Genomic DNA, 24,785 nt, shown 5'->3' on the forward strand with positions numbered 1-24,785 from the left:
TCGATCCCAGGACCCTGAGATCATGACCTGAGCCGAAGGCAGCGGCTTAACCCACTGAGCCACCCAGGTGCCCCAGGAATTCTTTTTAAAATGTGAAGAATTATAAAACAGTTACAGGTTATCTTCATTGCATGGTATTTAATATATTGTTTTGCTTATTTTTTTTAATTACAAAAGAAATACATGTTTGTTGTCATAAAATCAAGCAGTATAGAATATAAGATAAGAAGTCCTCTTTTCCCCCCGCCTTCACTGTACCACCTACCCCTCCAGCCCCAGAAGTAGCCACTGTTAATAATCGGATATGAATTCTCTCATACATGCAAATTTTTGCTTTTAATCACAGAAGTGAGTTTGTGATATAAAATGTTTTGCAACTTGCTCCTTTAACCTAATGTGGTTTTCACTTTTTTAGACCGTATACTTCGATCTTTCTCATAAAGACCTAGTATATATCTGTCATTTTACAAAGCCATTTCTTTCTTTCCTTTCCTTTCCCTTTCTTTTTTCGTTCTTTCCCTCCTTCCCTCCCTCCCTCTTTCTTTCTTTCTTTCTTTCTTTCTTTCTTGTAGGCTCTCTGGTCAGGGTTGGTCTTGAACTCATGACCCCAAGATCAGGAGTCACATGCTGTCCTGACTGGGCCAGCCAGGCATGCCTAAAGCCCTCCCTCCTTCCCTTCTTCCTTTCCTTCAGACATTTAAGTTTATTTATTTTTTTAGTAATCTCTACCTCAAACCTGGGGCTCGAACTCATGACCCTGAGTGGGAGAGGGTTACATACTCTCCTATTGAGTTAGCCAAGCACTCCCCTAAAGCCATTTTTTTTTAAAAGATTTTATTTATTTATTTGATATGAGAGAGAGAGAGAGAGAGAGACAAACACAGAAGGCACAAGCAGGGGGAGCAGCAGAAGGAGAGGGAGAAGCAGGCTGTCTACTGAGCAGGGAGCCTGGTGCGGGGCTCGATCCCAGGACCCTGAAATCGTGATCTGAGCTGAAGGCAGACACTTAATGACCGAGCCACCCAGGCACCCCTTCTAAAGCCATTTCTTTTTTTTTTTTTTTTTTTAAAGATTTTATTTATTTATTTGTCAGAGAGAGAGTGAGTGAGAGCAAGCACAGGTAGACAGAGTGGAAGGAAGAGTCAGAGGGAGAAGCAGGCTCCCTGTGGAGCAAGGAGCCCGATGTGGGACTCGATCCCAGGACGCTGGGATCATGACCTGAGCCGAAGGCAGCTGCTTAACCAACTGAGCCACCCAGGCGTCCCTCTAAAGCCATTTCTTAACACACATCATCCTTCCCTTATTTGACTGCTGTGAACAGTAGTGCAAAGGACATCTTTTGTGCACCAATGAGAGTAGAGTTAGCAAAAGGTCAGTATGTTTATGAAAAGCTATTCAGCCCTATTAATAAAAGGTTCATGGAAAACAGAACACAGTCTGATATTCTTGATTGGACATGTAAAACGATGCAAATTTTTAGGAAGGATATTTGATAATCCTATCTATAACAGATAATGTGATATGTTAAAAATTTAACAGTGCTCTTATTTTTGATGCAGTTTTAAAGATTAAAATCTTAAATTTCTAATTCCTGATCTTACTGGGATTTCTTAGTTTATCTATGAAACTGCTTTTTATGCAAAATGCATACATTTTAAAATAAGTAATTTGTAAACACAGTTAGTTCAAACTGACATCAGATTGAATATATCCTTGCATTAGAAGGAACAAATGATACTGTTAGTCAACCCTTTTATTCCTTTTTAGTACAAGTCAGAGATTTTAAAAAACATGAATTTTGTAATTGTATATACTTGCATTCTTTCACTTTCACTTTAGTTGGATTTGAATGATAATGAAAGATTCTGATAAATAGTTAAGTTTCTATAAGGTTTTGCACAAATACACAGTATATGAGTGTAATGAACACCATCACCCACACAATGTTTTTTCATGCCCCTTTGGGATCCATTCTTCTTGTTCTCCCCCATTTCCAGGCAACTACTGATATGCTTCCACATTTTTTGACATATAATATCTTTATCATTTAGTTAAGAATATCTGATTTTTTTTTTTTAAAGATTTTATTTATTTATTTGACAGACAGAGATCACAAGTAGGCAGAGAGGCAGGCAGAGAGAGAGAGGGAAGCAGGCTCCCTGCTGAGCAGAGAGCCCGATGTGGGACTCGATCCCAGGACCCCAAGATCATGACCAGAGCTGAAGGCAGCAGCTTAACCCACTGAGCCACCCAGGCGCCCTTTTTTAAAGATTTTATTTATTTATTTGACAGAGAGAGAGAGAGAAAGATCACAAGCAGGCAGAGAGGCAGGCAGAGAGAAAGGGGGGGCAAGCCCCTTGCTGAGCAGAGAGCCCGATGTGGGGCTTGATCCCAGGACCTTGAGATCATGACCTGAGCCAAAGATAGAGGCTTAACCCACTGAGCCACCCAGGCACCCCTATTTTCTGATTTCTGATCCAGGGAATATTTAGATGTACCTGGAGCTTTTCTAGTTTAAAGATTTTATTGATTTTATTTAGAGGAAGAGAGAGAATGTGAGCTGGGGGAGGGGCAGAGGGAGAAAGGGAGAGAGAATCTCAAGCAGATGCCACACTGAGCCTGATGTCTGATGTGGGGCCTAATCTTATGACCCTGAGATCATGACCTGAGCTGAAATCAAGAGTTGGACACTTAACCAGACTGAGCCACCCAGGCATCCAGGCTGTTGTATTATCTTAAAATAAGAGAACAATTAAGTTTGCTGCATCAATTGACTCCTCCTTTTATGAATACTTTCTTTGTAGCTTGTGATACTGTTTGATAGCATTTTACCCAGAATAGAACTTCTTTCAGAATTGGAGTCAGTCCTCACAAATCCTGTTGTTGCTTTATCAGTGAAGTCTATGTAATATTCTAAATCTTTATTGTTATTTCAACAGTTTTCAAGGTGTCTTCACCAGGAATAGATTCTATCTCAAGAGACCACTTTCTTTGCTTATCCGTAAAAAGTAACTCTTCAGCTGTTCACATTTCATCATGAGATTATAGTAGTTCAGTCATATCTTCAGGACCCTCTTCTAGTTCTTTTGCTATTTACATCACATCTGCATTCAGAACATATACAACATTTATAAAGTTTGTAGTCTTATATGGGACAGTTCATGGTACCCCAAAACAATTACCATGGTAACATCAGAGATCATTGTAACAAATAAAATGATAAGAAGTTCAGAAATACTTTGGGAATTATCAAAATGTGATACAGAAACATGAAATGAGCAAATGCCTTTGGGGAAAAATGGCACCTGTAGACTTGTTTGACACAGGGTTGCCACAAACCTTCAATTTGCAAAGAAAACACATCTGTGAAGCATAATAAAATGAAAAATACCTGTATATGATTTCAGTCACTTGGGATTTAAGACTTGCTTTTGCTTTATGGCCTAAGATAATGGTCATTTTTTAAATGCTTGTGTGTGCTTGAAAAGAGTGTGATTTTATAATTGTTGGATGTAATGTATACATATGTAATACATATGTCTTACTAAATCAAGTTTGTTAATTCAGTTTAAATCTTTATTTTTACTGATTTTTTTCCTGCTTGTTTTATGAGTTATTGGTTAGTGTTTGCATGTCACATTTTTTCAAATTCTTTACCTTTAACCTCTCTGAATTATTATGTTGTAGGTATAGCTCATGTAAACAGCTTGTTGTACTCTCTTTACTTTTAGTTCTAATCTGGAAATCTTAGTCTTCTAAATAAAGCATCTGATCCATTTATATTTAATATATGTTGTTACCTGTCTTTAAATCTACTGTATTTTATATATGCTTTCTCAGTCTTTTAATTATAAAGGGTTTTTGTTTTATGTTTATGGTTTTTTTTTTTTTTTTAAAGAGAGGGAGAGGAAGGGTGGGGCAGAGGGAGAGAGAGAGAATATTTTTTTTTCTTAAAGATTTTATTTATCCACCTGACAGAGAGATCACAAGTAGGCATGGAGGTAGGCAGAGATAAAGGGGGAAGCAGGCTTCCCGCTGAGCAGAGAGCCCAATGCGGGCCTCGATCCCAGGACCTGAGATCATGACCTGAGTCGAAGGCAGAGGCCCAACCCACTAAGCCACCCAGATGCCCAGAGAGAGAGAATCTTAAGCAGGCTCAACACCCAGCACAGAGCCCGATATGAGGCTTAGTCTCACAACCCTAAGATCATGAGTCTGATGCTTATCTGACTAAGCCACCCAGGCGCCCCTTAATTAAAGTGCTTTAAGCTATTTTTGTTGTTGTTGTTGTTTTGGGTATATGTCAATATCCTAAGAATTACAACAGCCATCTCTGACTTCAGAAAATCTAGTGTCAATTGATTATTTTACAACTCTCCTGGATACCTCAAAGATCTTAGGAGCATGTAATCTCCATGTATCTCCATTGGATTTACATGCTGTCATTGTGTAATAGTTTAATTTTCTTCCATATATATTGTTATTTTCGTATTTTATTTTATTTATTTTTATTTTTTCAAGATTTCATTTATTTGAGGGGGGCATGAATGGGGTGAGGAGCAGAGGGAAAGGGAAAAGGAGAAGTAGACTTCCCGCTGAGCAAAGAGCCAACGTGGGTCTCGATCCCAGGACCCCAGGATCATGATCTGAGCTGAAGGCAGATGCTTAATGGACTGAGCCACTCAGGAGCCCCTATTTTTATTTATTTATTTTTTAAGTCACAAGATGTTATTATTTGTTATATAGTATAATGTTTATTTAGCTTTACCCAAATATTTGCAGTTTTTGTTGTTCTTCATTCCAGCAGTCCTTCTAGAATCATTCTCTTTTATGTTTGAAGAATACATTTTGTACTGTTTAGTATGAATCTTTTGACAGCAGAGTCTCTGTTTTTGTTTCATAAATTGAGTCCCGATACGAGACTCAATACCAGAATCCTGGGATTATGACTGAACTGAAGGCAGACACTTAACCAACTGAGCAACCCAGGTGTCCCTAGATAAAGGTCTTTTAAGACATAAAAAGCATGGCACCTGGGTGGCTCAATCGGTTAAGCATCTGCCTTCAGCTCAGGTCATGATCCTGGGGTCCTGGGATCGAACCCCACACTAGAGAGCTAACCAAGAATGTCAGTAAACCTTGCCAATAAACCACACTTGGAAAACCCAGAGCTGGAATACATATTCATTTGATTTATTTGATAAATAGGCTTGCTATAACAATTTGACCAAGATCTCAAAAGAAATTATCTTTAAAAAGGATTTTTTGGGGCGCCTGGGTGGCTCAGTGGGTTAAGCCACTGCCTTCGGCTCGGGTCATGATCCCAGGGTCCTGGGATCCAGCCCCGCATTGGGCTCTCTGCTCAGCAGGGAGCCTGCTTCCTCCTCTCTCTCTGCCTGCCTCTCTGCCTGTTTGTGATCTCTCTCTGTCAAATAAATAAATAAAATCTTTAAAAAAAAAATAAAAATAAATAAAATAAAAAGGATTTTTTAACATTTAAAAAGTTTTCATAGTTAATATATACGTAATGTCAAGTTCAAAGGGTGGGGCGCCTGGGTGCCTCAGTTGTTAAGCATCTGCCTTCAGCTCAGGTCCTGATCCCAGGGTCCTGGGATCAAGCCTCACATTGGGCTCCTTGCTCCTCGGGAGGCCTGCATCTCCCTCTCCCGACTTCCCCTGCTTGTGTTCCCTCTCTCGCTGTGTCTCTCTCTGTCAAATCAGTACATAAACTCTTAAAAAAAAAAAAATTTCAAAGGGTACCAGTGACATTGAGGCTCCTTTCTTCCCTCAATAAAGGAGGTAAAGTTACCAGTTTCTTATGTATCCTTCCTCAGATGTTCTATGCATTCACAGACTTGTATATATTTATATATGTACATAGGTATAGTGTTCGTGTGTGTGCTTACAAATGATAGCATAGAATACATAAGACATGGGTTTTTTTACTTATAATGAAAATTATATCTTAATTTTTTTAAATGACATTTAAAACTCAGTTTACAGGTCTATCTTGTTATGAAATTTGTAGGTCTGTATTATCATGAGTAAACTTTTATTATCAATGTTTATCTGTTTGTAGTAGTTTTGAGTATAAGATTTTTCTTGTTACAAATTTATACATACTTTTTTATATTCAAATTTTGTTTTTGTTGGGTATACTACTAACATACGCACACATGTGTATGCCCTAATGTGTGTATTTATATCCATAGAGTTAAAAATGCCAATTATATTTAAAATAATAAAAGATTTTATTTATTTATTTGACAGAGAGAGAGAGAGATTACAAGCAGGCAGAGAGGCAGCAAGCAGGGGGGGGCAGGCTCCCCGCTGAGCAGAGAGCCTGATGTGGGACTCCATCTCAGGACCCTGAGGTCATGACCTGAGCTGAAGGCAGATACTTAACTCACTGAGTCACCCAGGCACCTCATGAGAATGTTGTATAATCTTCAAATGACTAAGAAGTAGGTAATGATTTTAATTTTATAGCTGTGAAAACAGAGACTCACACTGCTAAAATAATCATATATTCTCTCCTATTCTCTCATTTAAAAAATATATTTTTAAAAGATTATATTTATTTACTTGTCAGAGAGTGAAGGAGGGAGCACACAAGCAAGGGGAGCGGGAGTCAGAGGGAGGAGCAGGCTCCTTATTGATCAAGGAGGGGATTGTGAGACTTGATCCTAAGACCCTGGGATCATGACCTGAGCCCAAGGCAGATGCTTAACCAATGGAGCTACCCAGGGATTCCCTAAAATATATATATGCATGTATATATTTTGAAGATTATATTTATTTATTTGAGAGAGAGAGAGTGGCCATGTGCTCATGCATGTGTTAGGGTTGAGGGCAGAGGGAGAAACAGACTTCCCACTGAACAGAGAGCCTGATGCAGGGCTCGATCTTAAAACCCTGGGATCATGAACTGAGTTGAAGGCAGACACCTAACCAACTGTGCTACCCAGGCGCTCCTCTTTGAACAGTCTAATAGTTCCACAGCGAACAGTATCTTCTAAAGTATCAGATAGATCCCTTTTTTAATCTGTGTACTGTGTTGTAGCTGGGAATTTTATCCCTAGCCATAAGTCCCCATTTATGTAACATTAGTAAAGGTGGTGTTTCGTTAGTATATCTCATACGGCTAGTATTGATGATCTTCATGACACTATCACTTAATGTAGTGCTTTTTGAACTGATTCATTCATTCATTCTGCTAATATTTGACTGAACATGATATGTCAGAAACCATTGGAGGTAGAGGACAAAATCAAATATCAACATTCCAGATACATATATTTGATTTGGAAAGACAGACAGTAACAAATATGTAAAATTGTGATAAGTACTCAAAACCACAGTAAGAGGATGTGGAGTGAGGATTGTTCTTCAAGGTGATGAAGCAGATCTCTGAAGAAGTGACTGACATAAAATTTGTAGATATTTGAGGAAAGAACCTTCTTAGCAGCTGTAGAAACCCTGAAGTTAGAGAATGCCTGCATTTGGCCAAAAACCAAACAAAAAATGCCCAACATCGTTTATCATCAGGGAAATGCAAATTAAAATCACAATGATATACTACCACATACCAACAAGAATGAATAAATCTAAAGGGATTAAAAACAAAAATGTTATCAAGGGTACAGAGTAACTACAACTCATTTTGCTGCCAGTGTCTTTGTTGTTCCTCAAACTCTGCAGGCCATTTGTGAGATTGTTTGAGTATTCTACCCGTATTTTAATAAAATTTTCCTTTTATCATGGAGTTTTAGAAGTTTTTAGGTGTATTCTCTGTAAAAATATTTTCTCTTGATCTTTGATTTACCTATTCATTTTCTTCACAGTATCTTTAGATAATCACAAATTTTATTTTAATTTTTTAAGATTATTTATTTATTTATTTGACAGAGAGACAGACACAGCAAAAGACAGAACACAGGCAAGGGGAGTGAGAGAGGGAGAAGGAGTCTTACCGCTGAGCAGGGAGCCTGGTGCAGAGCTCAGTCCCTGGACTCCAGGATCATGACTTGAGCCAAAGGCAGCCGCTTAACAACTGAGTCAGCCAGGTGCCCTTAATCACAGGTTGTAAATATTAATGAAATCTTTTGGTCCTCTCTAAAATATTTACCAACCTCAAGGAGACCTGGCTTTTCATTCTGAATATTTTGGGACTTCATTAAAGGCTTTGATCTAACAGATTACCCTGGCTGCTGTGTCAAGAATAGGTTATAAAGCAGCAGGAGCAGAAACAGACTAGTTAAGAGGCTACCATAGTGATCTAGAGAGAAATAGTGGTACATTTGACTAGGGTTGTAGTGATGGGGGCATTGAAAAATCTGGAGTTAAAGATATAGGCTACTGAATTTGCTGATTTGGAATGTGTTAGGAGAGACAGTCATGGAGGGAAGCAGTTAGGATGATTCTGTATTTCTCGTTTGAGAAATTCTGTATTTCTGTATTTCTGGTTTGTGCCATTTGCAGAATATCCGAAGCTACAATTGACCAAGGTTATTTTAAAGTCTAATGTATGTTTGTTAAGTAGTATGTTGTTCAACATGAAGTAATTGGAAAAAAATTTTTTTTAATAATTTTGTTAATATGTATGTTTGTTAAGTAGTATGTTGTTCAACATGAAGTAATTGGAAAAAATTTTTTTTTAAATAAAGTAATTGGAAGAGTGTCCCATAATACAAGAAACTTCAGAAATTCAGATATAAGATTATGGGGCACCTGAGTGGCTCAGTTGATTAAGTATCTGACTCTTGGTTTTGTCTCAGGTTATGATCTCCTGGTCATGGGATCAAGCCCTAAGACAGGCTCTGTGCTTAGTCCAGAATCAACTTGATCCTCTTCCTCCCACTCTGTCCCTCTCCCTGCTCATGTGTGCACACATGCTGTCTCTCTATCTCAAATTAAAAAAAAAAAAAAAAAAAAAGATAAAAAGGAAGACATATATGATTACTACCCTCTTTTCTAAGAGAGAATTTTAGAGGAAATTTTATTCTTTTTTAATATACATGTAATAGAGTTGATGTGCATATTTGGAATCATGTGTTAGAATAGAATACATGCAATAACAATACTTGATTGTTTAAATTTTAAAACTGCTATTTTCATGGGGCTCCTGGGTGGCTCAGTTGGTTACGTGACTGCTTTCAGCTCAGGTCCTGATCCTGGAGTCCCAGGATCGAGTCCCCCATCAGGATCCCTGCTCATGGGGCAGTCTGCTTCTCCCTCTGACCTTTCCCTTCTCATGCTCTCTCTCTCATTCTGTTTCTCTCAAATAAAAAATAAAATAAAATAAAAATTATATTTTAAAAAAACCCTGCTATTCTTGAGGTACCTGGCTCACTCAGTTCGTGGAGCATGTGAGATGGTTTTTTTTTTTTTTTTTTTTTAAGATTTTATTTATTTATTTATTTATTTGGAGCACACGTGTGGGCATGAGCAGGAGGAGAGGGAGAGAATCCTGGGTAGTCTGTGCTGAATATGAAGCTCGAGGCAGGGCTCAATCTCAGAACCCCGAGATCATGACCTGAGACAAAATCAGGAGTCAAAATAAAAGCAAAATCAAAATCAGGCATCCCACATGTGACTCTTGATCTCAGGGTCATGAGTTCAAGCTTCACATTGGGCGTGGAACCTACTTTAAAAATAAAATAAAATAACAATAGGGGCTCCTGGGTGGCTCATTCAGTTAAGCATCTGCCTTCTGCCCAAGTCATGATCTGGGATTGAGTCCTACATCAGGCTTTCTCTCAGTGGGTAGTCTTCTCTCTCTCTCACTCTCCCTCTGTGTGCTCTCTCTCATTCTTTCAAATAAATAAAATCTTTTTTAAAAATATAAAAGTAAATACTGCTATTCTTTTGGCTTTTTATCTTCATTACCAACTTGAGGACTTTTTGTGCATTTATAAAAACAAGTTAGTTTTAATAATCCTTTATGGAGATAGTCTTTGATCATAGACCATAATGCAGTTTTGTATCTTTGTCAGAAAAGTACATTCTTATGCATTAAGGTGATTCTTAGCTTCCCTGTAGCTTAAGTATGATTCTATATCGAATCAAGTTAAAGCAAATCTTGAGTTTTTGCCAGTAAAAGTCATTGTTTCAGTTGTGATTTCATCAGTGTTGTATATATGCCAAGTTATGAGTTTCTTTTCAAATTTATAGGAGCTAATTTATGATAGTAGAAAGAATTTTGGAATAGGAAGGGAACTAAATTCTAGTCCAGCTATGTGAATTTAGGCAAATCATTAACTTTGGATATCTCATTTTTTTCATCTGTAAAATGAGGAATAATTGATTAAAGTTCTTTTAAAATCTGAAATTATAGTTTCATATTGGTTTTTTAAAGATTTAGGTTTATAAAGATGTTTGAACCATAATTGTATTAGAAACATTGAAAATTCAATCTTAGGGTGATTCATAAAAAGAAATGAATTGTGGGCATCTTGCCTGGCTCATAGAATGTTACTAAATCTGAATCACTGTTACCATATCAAATTTAAGTCCATGACTAATAAATCCACCTTTCTCTCTTAATAAAAATTTCATTGAGATAAAATTCACATACCATAAAATTCACTCATTTGAAGTACACAGTTCAGGGGTCACCTGGGTGGCTCAGTTGGTTAAATGTCTGCCTTTGGCTCAGGTCATGATCTCAGGGTCCTGGGATTAAGCCTCCTGTTGGGTTCCCTATTCAGCAGGGAGTCTACTTCCCCTCTGCCTCTCCCCGCAGTTGTGCGTGCACTCTCTCTCTCAAATAAATAAATAAAATCTTTTTTTTTAAAAGTGTACAAGTCAGAGCATCTGGATGTCTCTGTTGGTTAGTGTCTGACTCTTGGTTTTGGCTCAGGTCATGATGTCAGGGTTGTGAGACAGAGACCCAGGTTGGGCTCTGTGCTTAGCCTGGAGTCTGCTTGAGATCCTCTCCCTCTCCCACTGCATGCACTATTTGTCTCTCTCTCTCTCTCAAATCTTAAAAAAAAAAAAAATAAATGAAGTGTACAATTCAGTGGTTTCTAGTATATTCACAGAGTTGTGTAGCCATCACCAGGATCAGTTTTTATCATTTTCATTACCCCAGAAAGAAAATACCTTTCACCTCAAACTTCCAGCCCTAGGCAACCACTAATATACTTTCTGTCTTATAGATTTGCCTGTTCTGAACATTTCTGATAAATATGTGGCCCTTTTTGTCTGGTTTCTTTCACTTAATATAATATTTTCAAGGTTTATCCATATTGTAGCATGGATAACACTTGGTATTCCTTTTCTTTGTCAAGCAGTATTCCATTGTATACCACATTTTATCTGTTCATCGTTTGATGGACATTTGGGTTGTTTCCACTTTTTGGCTATTACGAATAATACTCCTGTGAACATCTGTGTATAAGTTTTTGACATACATTTTTATTTCTCTTGGATTTATATATCCCCACTAAGAGTGGGACTTCTGGGCCCTCTGATAAGTCCATTTAATAATCATTTGAGGAACTTCCTGGGCTGTTTTCCTAAGTGGCTGCACCGTTCAGCATTCCTACTAGCCTCTACATTCCTACCAACCGTGTATGAGGGTTCCAGTGTCTTTACATCCTCCCTTACATTTAGCATTATCTGTCTTTTTGATTATAGTCCTCTAAGTGCGTGTAAAGTGGTGTCTCCTTTTGGTTTGATTTCCATTTCCCTAATGGTTAAGGATGTTAAGCATCTGTTCATTTGCGTATTAAGGCTAGCTCTTTCCCTGAAGTGTATGCTGAGCATTCTGAAGTATCAAATAAGCAATGTCTTCTCACTCCTACTAGAGAGTAAATCAAAGCCTAATTTAACCCACACATCTGTTTTCACCTTTATTTCTATAACATGTAACAATGAATTTTACTGGAAATAAGGATGACCTATATTTTAGTTGGAATTGTTACCTGTCTTTGGTTGGGGGACAGAACTTTCATTGATACAGCTTTAACACTGAAACCTCGGCAGTTTGCTCAGTCTTTCAAGTGTTCATGAGTAAAACTGCAACTTAGAAAGCAAAAAGATAGGAATGAAGCATGTCTGGGAATCTGGTAGAAAATTTATAGTAGCCCTTATTCCCCTTGTATCATAGAAGTTTTAAGGGGAAAAAAAGTTTTGTGAATTAATATAGCATGTATAAATGTGTTTCAGGAGCACATTGAATTTAGGATGTGGACTAAAATAGGTTGGTTTGAAATGACACTTTTGTTAATAGAAACTTAATTTATTTAAGTAAGAATATTTAGTTTTAGGGGCACCTAGCTGGCTTAGTTGGTAGAGCATGTGGCTTTTGATCTCAGGTTTGAATTTGGTTTTTTCTTGTTTTTTGTTTTTTTTGACAGAGAGAGATCACAAATAGGCAGAGAGGCAGGCAGAGAGAGAGGAGGAAGCAGTCTCCCCGCGGAGCAGAGAGCCCGATGCAGGGCTCGATCCCAGGACCCCGGGATCATGACCTGAGCCGAAGGCAGAGGCTTAACCCACTGAGCCACCCAGGCGCCCCAGTTGATCTCAGGGTCTTGAATTGAAGCCCCATGTTGGGCTTGGAGCTTACTTGAAAAAAGTGTGGGGGATGCTTGGGTGTCTCAGTCAGTTAAGTGTCTGCCTTTGGCTCAGGTTGTGATCCCAAAGTCCTGGGATGGAGCCCTGCATTGGACTCCCTGCTCAGTGGAGAGCCTCTTCTCTCTCTCTCCCTCTGCTATTCCCCCTGCTTGTGCTCTCTCCCTCCTTCTCCCTTTGTCAAATAAATAAAATCTTAAGAAAAAAAAAGAATATTTAGTTTTAGTAGAGATTTTGCCCTGAAAAATATTAATTGCTGTAGTCTGGATTTTGTTTTAGTCCAGTCAGATTTTTGAACTAATTTTTTTTTTTTTAATTTCTATTCCAGAAATACATGCTACAGGATTTAACTATCAGAATGAAGATGAAAAAGTCACCTTGTCTTTTCCTAGTACTCTCCAAACAGGTAAGAGTTGTGGCTTTTGTAAAATCCCATGATGAATAGTGACACCTTATTTCTTCCAAAGAAATTTGTTGTATGCCTTTTTTCCCTCATTTTAAGCAGATTAAATATTAAGACAGAGCTTTTGAAAGAGGTTCATTGCAGCTTTTGGGCCACCAGGAAGAAAGACCAAAACTAATGATCATTTTACCCTAGAACATAATGCATTGTTTTTCACCTTTTCAGTCTCATCTTTTTAAAAATACAGCTACACAGCTCCATCTTCCAGTAATTGAGGCCACATCTCTGAGATGAATGTCCCACAGTTGATTTTGATGTAGAAAAGTACAGTGAGGGCATGGAAGGAAAGATTTGTTGATAAAACACTATTATTAAGTAGGGGCGCCTGGGTTGGCTCAGTTGCTTGTGTTCATTCTTCATCTCTGCTCAGGTCTTGATCTCAGGATCGTGAGTTTTTAAGCCTGGCCCTGGGGTCCACACTGGGTGTGGCACCTCCTTAAAAAATCATCATCGTCATAATCTAGATCTAAGCACAAAGGAAAAAGGAAGACTTTCTAAGCTTAATGTAGTGTAAGAAATTCTATACAAATCAGTTGGTAAAGACTAAGACTTTGATTAATGATCAGTTGAAAAGCAACAAGTGGAGTGCATTTGTCATGATGAGCACCAGATGACGTATGAAAGTGTGGCACCACTGTAGAGTACCCTGGAAACTAATACAAAACCGTGCGTGAACTAATTGGAATTAAAATTAAAAGTTAAAAAGTAAGAGGGAATTTGTATGAAAAAAATACAAATGACTAAACCATGTGACAAGATATTTGGCTTTCTCATAATGAGAAATCTGAAACAGCAGTTACTGATATACCAGTTTTTGCCTGTTTTGTATCAGTAACTACCTTGATATTACTGGTGGGACTGTAAATCCATGCAGTGTCCTTGGAAGACAGTCTGGCAGTATGTATCAAAAGCCTAAACAAGGGCACCTGGGTGGCTCAGTGGGTTAGGCCTCTGTGTTTGGCTCGGGTCACGATCTCAGGGTCCTGGGATGGAGCCCTTCATCGGGCTCTCTGCTTAGCGGGGAGCCTGCTTCTGCCTGCCTCTCTGCCTACTTGTGATCTCTCTCAATCTGTCAAATGAATAAATAAAATCTTAAAAAAAAAAAAAAAAGCCTAAACATGTTCATGGTTTTGACCCAGCAATTCTGATAATAGGAACATATCCTAAAGAAAAATCATAAATGCAAGAAATGCTTTATGCCTAGAAATGTCTATTGAGACATTACTTAAGGTAGTAAAAAATTAGAATGAATGTATTTGTTCAGCACTAAGGGAGTAATTATGACATCAGTATGGTAGCATATATATAGCAACTAAAAGTGAGCTTCATGAATTCTTAACATTGTGAAGTGCTTATTATAATGTAAAATTGAAAAACAAAATACAAAATTACATATACAGGGTGATGAATCATATCTCTAAAATGATACAAATAAAATGATACGTCTGGTTTTTGACATAATTGATGGGTTTTTATTCTTATTTATACATTTTTTAGTTTCCATAATTTCTATACTGATAATATATTGCCTTAATAGTAGGATCTTTAGAAAAATTTTAAATTGGAGTTTTACTTTTTTGTTCAGTGCTCTTTCATTTTGCCTTTTTCTAACTAGGATTTCTTGGATGAAATTATTATAAAAATAAATGTTTTGCCATGAACATGTATTAAAAGATACCAAAGAATATAACATAAAAATTAAGATTTCTGGTTTTTTTGACACCTTCCACTTCCATTGTCTTGTGAATATTTCCAGAAATATCTTGTGTGTATATATAAGTATACGCATAATTTTAATCCATGAGTGGGATCGCAAATCTCAGTGGCTTACAACAAATATTTCCTGCTCACACCTGGCCCTGAGGACTCCTGCAGCCTATCTCCACCTTTGCTTAAGAGCTCTGCTCAGCTCACAGCTCTTCTCATTCCAGGACCGGTAGTGAGCAGCTACTGTCTGCAGCATGCTGTTCTCTCCCATGGCAGAGGGCAGAAGCTCAGGGGTGGGAACAAAGACAAACCACACAGATACATTTCAGGCTTCTGCATGGATGGTGGTATACTTGATGTCCATGCACATTTCATTGGCCAAAGCAGATAGTATGGCCAAGCCCAAAGTCACTGTGGCAATAATTACCAGAGATTTGATTTAACTTCTACTATGAAAACTAGAGTAAAAAGCCTAACAAGAATAGAAATATAGGAACTTGTTAAAAGCAAAGACAAAGGAAAAGAAAGTCTCAAAAAGAAAAAGAAAGTCTCAAAAAAAACCCCACACAAAACAAATTAATACCCTTAGAAATATTGTTAATATCACATTCATTAAACAATAACAAGTTGGTTAAGCGTCCAACTCTTGATTTCTGCTCACATCATGATAACAAGGTCATGAGAGGGAGCATGGGCTCCATCCTTAAGATTGTCTCCCTTGCCCTCTGCTCCTCCCCCAACCATTTGTGTACTCTCTCTCTCTCTTTAAAAAAAAAAAAAAGAAAGAAAGAAAGAAAGAACAGGACAGATCATTATCAAACAGAAAGAATTAGAGCAAGAAAACTTCCAGAAATTATAATACAACAGTATGAAAAACCTGATACGAGTTTTTGAAGATGAAATAGAGGAATCTTACACATGGTAGGAAAATTTGAGGACCAGTCTAGCAGAGCCAACATCCATCTAGTAAAAGAGAGGACAGAGAAAATGAGAAGGGAAAGTTATTAAAGATCCAAAAGAAGAACATTTTCTTGAGGTGATTTCTGAGGTAATTGGGAACTTCAGTTTGAAAAGGTACACCACTAAAAAAAAAGAAGAAGAAGAAGAAGAAAGAAAAGGTATACCACTGAGAAGGGCTAACTCAATAAATGTAAAAACTCCCATACAAATTTTAGAACTTCTGGGGATAAAAGTGAAGCTCTCGAAAGGCACCTAGGTGGCTCAGTCAGTTAAGCATCTGACTCTTAATTTTATCTCAGGTCATGATCTCAGGGTTGTGGGGATTGAGCCTGGTGGAGTCAGGCTCCACACTCAGTGCAGAGTCTGCTTGGGATTCTCTCACTTCTTCTCCCTCTACCCCTACCCCTGCTCGTACTTACTCTTGAATGAGTGAATAAAGTGAGGCTCTCTAATAAGAGTTTCTTCCCAAGGACGGGTTTGGGAGGAAGGAAGGAAGGCTAGCAGATTACCTTCAAAGTTCAGGGAGCAGAATAGCAGTAGTAGTAGACTGAGAGGTGGGGGGTGGATAAAATGGGTGAAAGGGAGTGGGAGTACAGGCTTCCAGTTATGGAATGAGTAAATCAGGGATTAGAGGTACAGCATAAGGAACATAGTGGTATCATAATAGGGTTGTATGGTAACAGGTGGTAGCTACACTTACGGTGAGCGTAGCAAAGAGTATAGAGTTGTCAAATCACTATGTTGAATACCTGAAACTAATGTAACACTGTCTATCAACAATATTTGAATGAAATTTTAAAAACGGAATAGCAGATTAACCAAAGGGAACAATGGAAACTAGACTCCACTGGAGCCATTCCTTCAAAATTCTGTGTATCTGATTTTCAGCCTAGAATTGATTCTATGCTTTTAACCAAATTGTGAATTTAAAGAGGTAGAATAGGAGTGCAGGGAGCCTGATGCAGGGGCTCAGTCCCAGGACCCTAGGATCATGACCTGAGCCAAAGGCAGATGCTTAATGACTGAGGCACCCAGACATCCTAGGAGCAAAAAAATTTTAAAGCAGGTTTTTGAAATCATCCCGGAGTATACATAAACTGTGTGTGTGTGTAGAGAGTAGATTCAGCTGTTTAGCATTAGGAAATATGACAACATTATTAAGTCAAAATTTCAAGATACTAGATTTATCAAAAGAAGCTGGAATGTAGGGGCACCTGGGTGGCTCAGTGGGTTAAGCCTCTGCCTTCTTCTCAGGTCATGATCTCAGGGTGCTGGGATCGAGCCCTGCATCGGGCTCTCTGCTCAGTGGGGAGCCTGCTTCCTCCTCTCTCTCTGCCTTTCTCTCTGCCTACTTGTGATCTCTGTCTGTCAAATAAATAAATAAAATCTTAAAAAAAAAAAAGGAAGCTGGAATATATTTGCTAGAATGCTTAAGCAGGTAAGAGCAGACAGAAACCCCTAGAAGGTGCATGTGTGATATATGTATACATTATCTCTATACATGCATATGTATAAATGTGTGTAGGTATAATACATGCATGCTTCTATGAATGCTTAATCTGTGCCAGATTAATCTGTACTGTCTTATGTGTATCATAAATACTAATTTGTTCATCCTTTTTGAGATAGTTTGTTACCTGCATTTTATAGATAAACCAAGGTACAAAGGTAGTTTAATTAAGTAACTTGCCCAAGGTCAATATGTATTAGGTGCCAGAGTCTGGATTTCAAACCAAAGCAGTTTAATCTCAAAGTCTATACTTGAAACCATCATATTATGCTTTTTATTTTTTAATTAAATACTATAAAAATACAATACATGGTTTAAAAATCAAATGACATACAGTGGAAATGTGTTTGCCATCCTAGCCCTTTCTTCCTCTCTCAGCTCTTCTCAGAAGCAACCAGTTTCCTATGTATCCTTTTAAAACTATTTGATGGTTTTGTAAGCGTTTCTGCGTATACTGTTTAAGAACACAGAAACTGGCATGCCATCTATCATATTCTACACCCTTCTTTCCCTCTTACACGTGTGTGTGTGTGTGTGTATGTGTAAATAAAAGAGGTCGGGGGTACCTGCTTGAGCATCTGACTCTTGGTTTCAGCTTACATTGTGATCTCAGGGTTATGGGATCGACCCCTACCTTGGGCTCCATGCTCAATGGGGGGATCTGCTTGGGATTCTCTCCCTGTATCCCTCTCCCACTCTCTCTCAATCTTTCTAAAATAATAAATAAATAAATCTTTTTTTTTTAAAAAGGGTCAGCTTTCAGTATATAAGAGCTTTGTCATTCATGATAAGGACTATTTACAGCAGACATGGTAAATCGTGATGTCATTTCTTTTTCTTTTCTTTTTTTTTTAAGATTTTATCTATTTGACAGAAAGAGAGATCACAAGTAGGCAGAGAGGCAGGCAGAGAGAGATTGGAGGAAGCAGGCTCCCTGTGGAGCAGAGAGCCCGACACGGGGCTTGATCCCAGGACCCTGGGACCATGACCTGAGCCGAAGGCAGAGGCTTTAACCCACTGAGCCACCCAGGCGCCCCTGTGAAGTCATTTCTAAGGTCTGAGAAGGTTATGACCTTTTGTATACTGGAATTCAGCAGAGTTTTGGAGATTTTTAATTAATACAACAGTATAAAAAAGTAACTGATGTAAGTATTAGAATTAAATTATCTTACTTGAGGGGCACCTGGGTGGCTCAGTTTTTGGGCTCTGGATTTCCACACAGATCATGAATTGGGGTCATGAAACGCCGAGTTGGGCTTCATGCTGAGCATGGAGTCTCCTTGTCCCTGTCTCTCTGCTCCTCCCCGTTCTCGTGCTCGCTCATTCATTTGCTCTCTCAAATAAATAAATAAATAGAATCTTTTTTTTTTTTAATGACATTATCTGAGGTGCCTGTGGCTCAGTTGTTGAGCATCTATCTGCCTTCAGCTCAGGTCATGATCCCAGAGTCCTGGGATCGAGCCCCACATTGGGCTGCCGGCTCAGCAGGAAGCCTGCTTCTCCCCCTCCCACTCCCTCTGCTTGTGTTCCTTCTCTCATTGTCTCTCTCTGTCAAAGAAATAAATAAAATCTTTAATTAAAAAAAAAGAAATTATCCTGTTTGAGATTGAGACTAATACTGAGTATTGAACATCTGTAACTATTTGCTTGAAAATCTTCGGCTTTCACATTTTCCCACTATTCTCTGGAGCACAATTACCTATGTTTTTTCAAGTTTTGGTAAGCTGCACAAACATTCTGTCTTCTGGTAAGGGAATAAATCTGGAGCATGTATTGAAAGGACCTTAGTAACCTTTGTGTTTAGCCTCACCAGACTTAACAGTCATGCCAGCTATTTCAAAGCTAAGCAAAACATTTTCTTTCCTGAATTGGCATGTTCTAGAATAGTGGTTAAATTACCATGATCATTATAAGCTGGCAACAACTTCATAATCTTCTGTTAAGGATCCTACAGAGTGGTGTTTATTTGGAGAAACATAGGTGATACTGACATTTCTAAGAGTGAAAAACAGGATCACAGGAAACAGTGACACAAAGGCAGAGACCTTTATTTACTCTCTTTCTGTACAAATTAATCTGTCTTTAATATTTTTGGTATTTAGTAGGCTCATTAAATTTTTATTGAAGTTTTTCAAGATCTACTTCAGGTTTTACAGCAATTATACTCTCCTAACCTTTAAAGAAATAAGGCTTTTGGTAGAAGTTGCAATTTTCCAGTTGTTTAATTTATAAATGAGCTTATTGTATGTTTTAAAAGGTTTATCATCCCAAGCAGATAAATATTGTGTATAATGGATATTGAAATAAGGTGTCTAATGTGAGGAAGCAATGTAAATTATGTGGGCAATCAGTTATAAGATTAGGCAGTCTGGCAATCAGTTCTTCAATATGGTGTAAATTTGATAAGTTGACATTTATTAAGCATTTTTTCTCCTGTTTTTGCCCTGTAACTTTACTATATTAATGGTAAATATTTTGTAATTATTATAATTGTATAATATAACACTAGTTACATTTATTATAATTTTTTAAAACTTTAACTTGTGTTTTGTTTGAATTTCAGGTAATAACCTTTTCCAATACTTTGTATTTTGTTTAGTATGCCACTTTTTTGGAAGTGGTCACTATCAGTATCTTGTTATGGTTTGATGGCCTTGGAGATTTAAAACCAAGTAAAAGTGTAAGCAGCCTTTCTTATTTAGTTATGAGTTTTAAATCATATTATTCCAAGTAGGAAGAGGCAAAAGTAGATTTCCCCTTGAGTATGAGTTATAGAAAAGAAATCTTAACATGTTAGCTGACTAGTGAAAACAGACTGGCCAGTTCCATTTGTGGAATTGCAACATAAAATTCCAACAAATACTTCTCTTTAAATGCAGTGAGTTTTTACAATGTACTAGATATTCCTTGTAAACTTTATTAATGTATATATATCTGCTTTCCTAAAGATTACTGAATTCCTAAAGAAAACAGGGAGAAATTTTATATTATAGTTAAATTCTTTAGTATCAATCATTAAGAATTCTTTCACATTCTTTTACTGTATTCTTACTTACCGTTCCAGTAATCTGTCATTCTCTCTAAGAGAGTATTCATTGTCCCCTTTAGACAGAAGGTCTGATTTTTAAAAAATAAGATTCACACACATTTATTCAAATGAGCTTCAATTTTTTTCCCCCCAGCATGATTACATTAAGAATATGGCACTTCGGGGTGTCTGGCTGGCTCAGTCAGCAGATTATGCAACTCTCGATCTTGGGGTTGTGAGTTCAGGCCGTAGGTTGAGCACAATAAAAAAAAGAATATGGCGCTCTGTTTATTGATGATGACTTCACAGCAGAGGCCTGAAATTTTCTCTTGAAGTTACTTTCAGAATGAGTTTGAAGCACATGTGAAAATCGTTTTAATTACTTAATTGACATACTTAATAAACAACAGCATTTTATCTAGAAACAGTTTGCAGTTTGTCATTCACTTTTTCTGTAGACTTGGACTCTTCATGACTTTTGGAGCTTTTCAAAAAAGTCAGTTCGGATTTGGAAGGTGGCTATCTGACTGAGAACATCCAAAAGGATATGTCAGAAAGAGAGGGACTTAAGAACATTTTGAACAATGTCAGTGTCATTGCTCTATGGCATTCCAAAATGACAGTTTGAAACATTAGGATATAAAAGTTTTGGAATCATTGCCTAATTACTTTATAGTCATACTGTGTCTTTGATTTGTTAGATTCCCATGCTGTAGATCCTGTTATAAATAGGCATTTTTAAAAGAATCAATTAAAAGTCAACATTTTTCTAGTTGGCTTTTTGGGGAGATTTAATTTGTAAAATGTAGAAGGGGATTCTTGTTTTGTCATGCACCTGAATTTGGTAGATGACTGATAGATATTAATTATTATCTCTTTCCTGTTATGAAAGAAGGTATATATACTCACAAAACTCCCATTTTGTCTAATTTGTTTTTGCCCTTATACACCAGTAGAATATACATTCATTTTGCATTTAGTAATTATTGGATAAATGTATTTCTTTAATATTATCATTTCAAATGATTGAGGTGACTGTAAGAGTTTTTAATGCCTTTTTGCCAGCCAAATCATTGATCTTCCCTATATAGTTCCTTTCAAAAGTATGGAATCAATGTTCTATTTGGATTGAACAGATAGGGTTTTTGTCTTAAATTGTCATGAAGTCCTCTAAATGGACCAATTTATATGGCATCATTGGCAAAGAACATGAATTTTGGATTAAACAGGCCTAAATTTTTTATCTCTTTCTTGCTACTTAATAATCATGTGACATCAAGCAAGTTACTTAATTTTCAGCCTCAGTTTCCTCATCTGAAAAAATGGAGACTATACTACTTCCAAGTTTCTAAATATTTTTAAGGCTCCATGCACAGTAGCATGTCATAAATTTAATAATAAATGTTCATTTCCTTTCCTGTTTTTATCTTTATGGATTGGTGATTAGAGATTAAGTTAATACAGTTAAAGAACTTTCTAAACAGTCACCCTAAACATGATATTAAGGTTCACTTTAGGATTAGTTTACCATTTTTCAGTAGATACTAGATTCTGTCCATTGCCAGAAGTGTTTGAGAAAGGAAAAAAAAAATGATTTGAACATAAGTTAGTGTCTTAAGGACATATTTTTGATAACTTGTATTTTGATAACTTGTACTTAATATCTGTATTTGAGTGGTTTCATTCATCTTCAATCACAGGTACAGGAACCTTAAAGATAGATTTTGTTGGAGAGCTGAATGACAAAATGAAAGGTTTTTATAGAAGTAAATATACTACCCCTTCTGGAGAGGTGCGCTATGCTGCTGTCACACAGTTTGAGGTATGGTATTCTTCTCTAAAATGCTGTGATCTTAAAGTAGATATTCTGACAAAGTTCTATTCCATTATTTGCGTGATTGTTTCCAGGTAGGTGCCTTTGGCCATGATTATATTCATGATTTTGGAATTTTTATTGCGTACTCATCCAGTTATCTCCATTATAGAGGGACAGAATTAGAGATGTAGGATGGAGAATGGACACGCGCACACACACACACACACACACACAACGGCATTACTATTTCATAGGAGAAGCCACAGGAATCAAATACTAAGAAGATAATTTTAATTTAAAAAGGTGCTTATATAAAAGCAATTCAGGTATTGAAATTCTGTTACATATGTTTGTATAAATGTGTATGCATATATGTAATAAAATATGTATGTGACAAAATTATATATGCATGTATGTGTATATACATGTATGTATACATCTGCATACATGCATATATGTGGCAGAATTTCAGTGCCTGAATTGTCTTTATACTGTGTACCTTTCTTAATTAAAATTATGCTCTTAGTATTTGACACCTGTAGCTTATCCTACCAAATTAATGGCAATGTTGTATAGCATTCCTTTGCTTCTTTGAAATGTCCTATTTGTTTATCTTACTATATTATCTGTACTTTCTTTGATTTTTGTTTATCATGTATATTAAAATTACATAACTTGTTTTGAATTTGCTAGTGGTACTTTTAAGTAGTAAATCTAATTAATTTTAGTCCTGTACATTTCAGTGTGGATGATGAAATAGCTGATCATATCTGTTTTTATGTTTCTGTCTTTATCTCTGTGTTGTTTGTTTTGCACACCTAAAGTTTTGGATTTGGGGTGCCTGGTTGGTTCAATTGGTTAAGCATCTGCCTTTGACTCAGGTCATGATCCTGGGGTCAGGGAGCCCACTTCTCCCTCTGCCGGCAGCTCCCCCTGCTTGTGCTTTCTATTCCTAGCTCTCTCTCTCAAATAAATAAATATAGTCCTTTTTAAAAAATAAAGTTTCAGCTCTAGTTTACTACTAATTTGTCTAACCTGGTGTATCTTCTCTTTCAAGAATTTTGTTTTGCCTTCTGTTTTAAAATGACATTTGCAGGGGCACTTGGGTGAACCGACTCAGCTCAGGTCATAATCTCAGGGTTGTGGGATTGAGCTGAGTCAGCCTCTATGCTGAGCATGGAGTCTCCTCTGCTCCCCCCCACCCTCCCCCATAAATAAAATATTTTTTTAAAAATTCCCATAACTAGGAGCTCCTGGGTGGCTCAGTGGGTTAAAGCCTCTGCCTTCAGCTCAGGTCATGATCCCGGAGTTCCTGGGACCGAGCCCCACATGGGGCTCTCTGCTCAGTGGGGAGCCTACTTCCCCTTCTCTCTCTCTGCCTGCCTCTCTGCCTACTTTGATCTCTGTCAAATAAATAAATAAAATCTTTAAAAAAAAAATTCCCATATAAAAAAAAAAAAAATAAATAAATAAAAAAAAAATTCCCATAACTATTTAGGCTTAGTTCTGTGTTTCAGTTATTTCAATGCTTATCTTTAGCCCTTTAAGCGCTTCTGCATCCTGCAATGGTTGCCTGGAGTATTTCTCCAATAAAATTTTTAAGGGAGGGTATGTGGATAGTACACTTCCAGAGTCTCTGCACAACTGAAAATCTTTCATTTGCTTAATACATGACCAGTGTTAATGGGTGTATAATAGATTTGTTGAGGGTGGGGGAAAGGAGGAGCAGCAGCCCCTAACATTAAAAAGTTGTGCCAGCACTCCCAGCTAGTCCCTGTTGGTCTCCTTTTCGACATAAAGCATCGTAGAGCACCACCCTCAGGCAGGGTTACTCTAAGACTATGATAAAGGGAAACAAAACAAGGGTGCTTCATAATTTCATCTAAGGACAGACAAAAGCAGGGCCACTGTGCTACCCATGAAATAGCGACCAAGTCCGTCTCTTAGTTAAAATGAATACTACTTCTTTTTCAGTGTCAGTTTTACTCTTGCTCTAGTCTGCCCTCTCTGTAAGTGAGATCTGTTGAGATGCCTACCCACAGAATTCCTCCACTTTCTGACAGCACCCAGTTTACAGTGAATCTAAATCCTCCCCCAATTCACCGGGCCAAATCCTGAATACACATATGATAGCTTGTTTCTCACACACCCCAGGGTTCCCCTTACTGTGAGTTTTCCCTTGCTACAAAGAGTACAAACCCAACTTTTCAACTGTAAGAGCAAGTATATACAATTGGGTTATAGTTTTTCTCTTTCAAAGGTATATAAATGTTGTTCCACAGTCTTTCATATCTCATCTTGTCAAGGGGAAGAATCAGACTGGAATATCTTTTTTTCCCTTGTAGAATAACATTGTTTTGCTTTGCTTTGCTTTGCTTTCTTCCTGATTGCTTGTTAAATTATTTCCTTGTACTTAAAAATTAAATTTTTTTTTTACCAGGTGTTCACTTTTCATGAACTTTACATAGTAATTGGTGAACCCTTTTGATGTTCAGATTTAGATCTTCAGTGTAGCCAAGTTTTCTCCTCTTATATATTACATTCACTGTGGTGTGTGCTCTTTCATAATAGGTTTATATCTGATGTCTGTCCCTCAGATGAAGTTTTGATGGCTTTCGTCACTGTCCTTTCTGTATTAGAAACTTTTAGATCTTGTTATCTGTGTTACTCATTTAATTTCCTCTAGTATAAATTCATTTCTCTACTGCTGCTGCTCCTAAGTTCA

At 37.3% G+C, this 24,785-nt stretch overlaps 1 protein-coding gene across 3 annotated transcripts in view; it reads left to right on the forward strand.

The window, feature by feature from the left end:
• Nucleotides 1–24,785, forward strand: part of NPEPPS (aminopeptidase puromycin sensitive) — an 88,307-nt gene that overhangs the window by 31,567 nt on the left and 31,955 nt on the right. For all 3 annotated transcript variants that reach the window (XM_059149533.1, XM_059149531.1, XM_059149534.1), the window contains 2 exons: nt 12,905–12,982; nt 21,945–22,066. In XM_059149533.1, the coding sequence (XP_059005516.1) occupies nt 12,905–12,982; nt 21,945–22,066 (200 nt within the window). The remainder of the gene's footprint in view (nt 1–12,904; nt 12,983–21,944; nt 22,067–24,785) is intronic.

Source organism: Mustela lutreola, chromosome 15, assembly GCF_030435805.1.
Source record: "Mustela lutreola isolate mMusLut2 chromosome 15, mMusLut2.pri, whole genome shotgun sequence".
Taxonomy (NCBI): Eukaryota; Metazoa; Chordata; class Mammalia; order Carnivora; family Mustelidae; genus Mustela; species Mustela lutreola.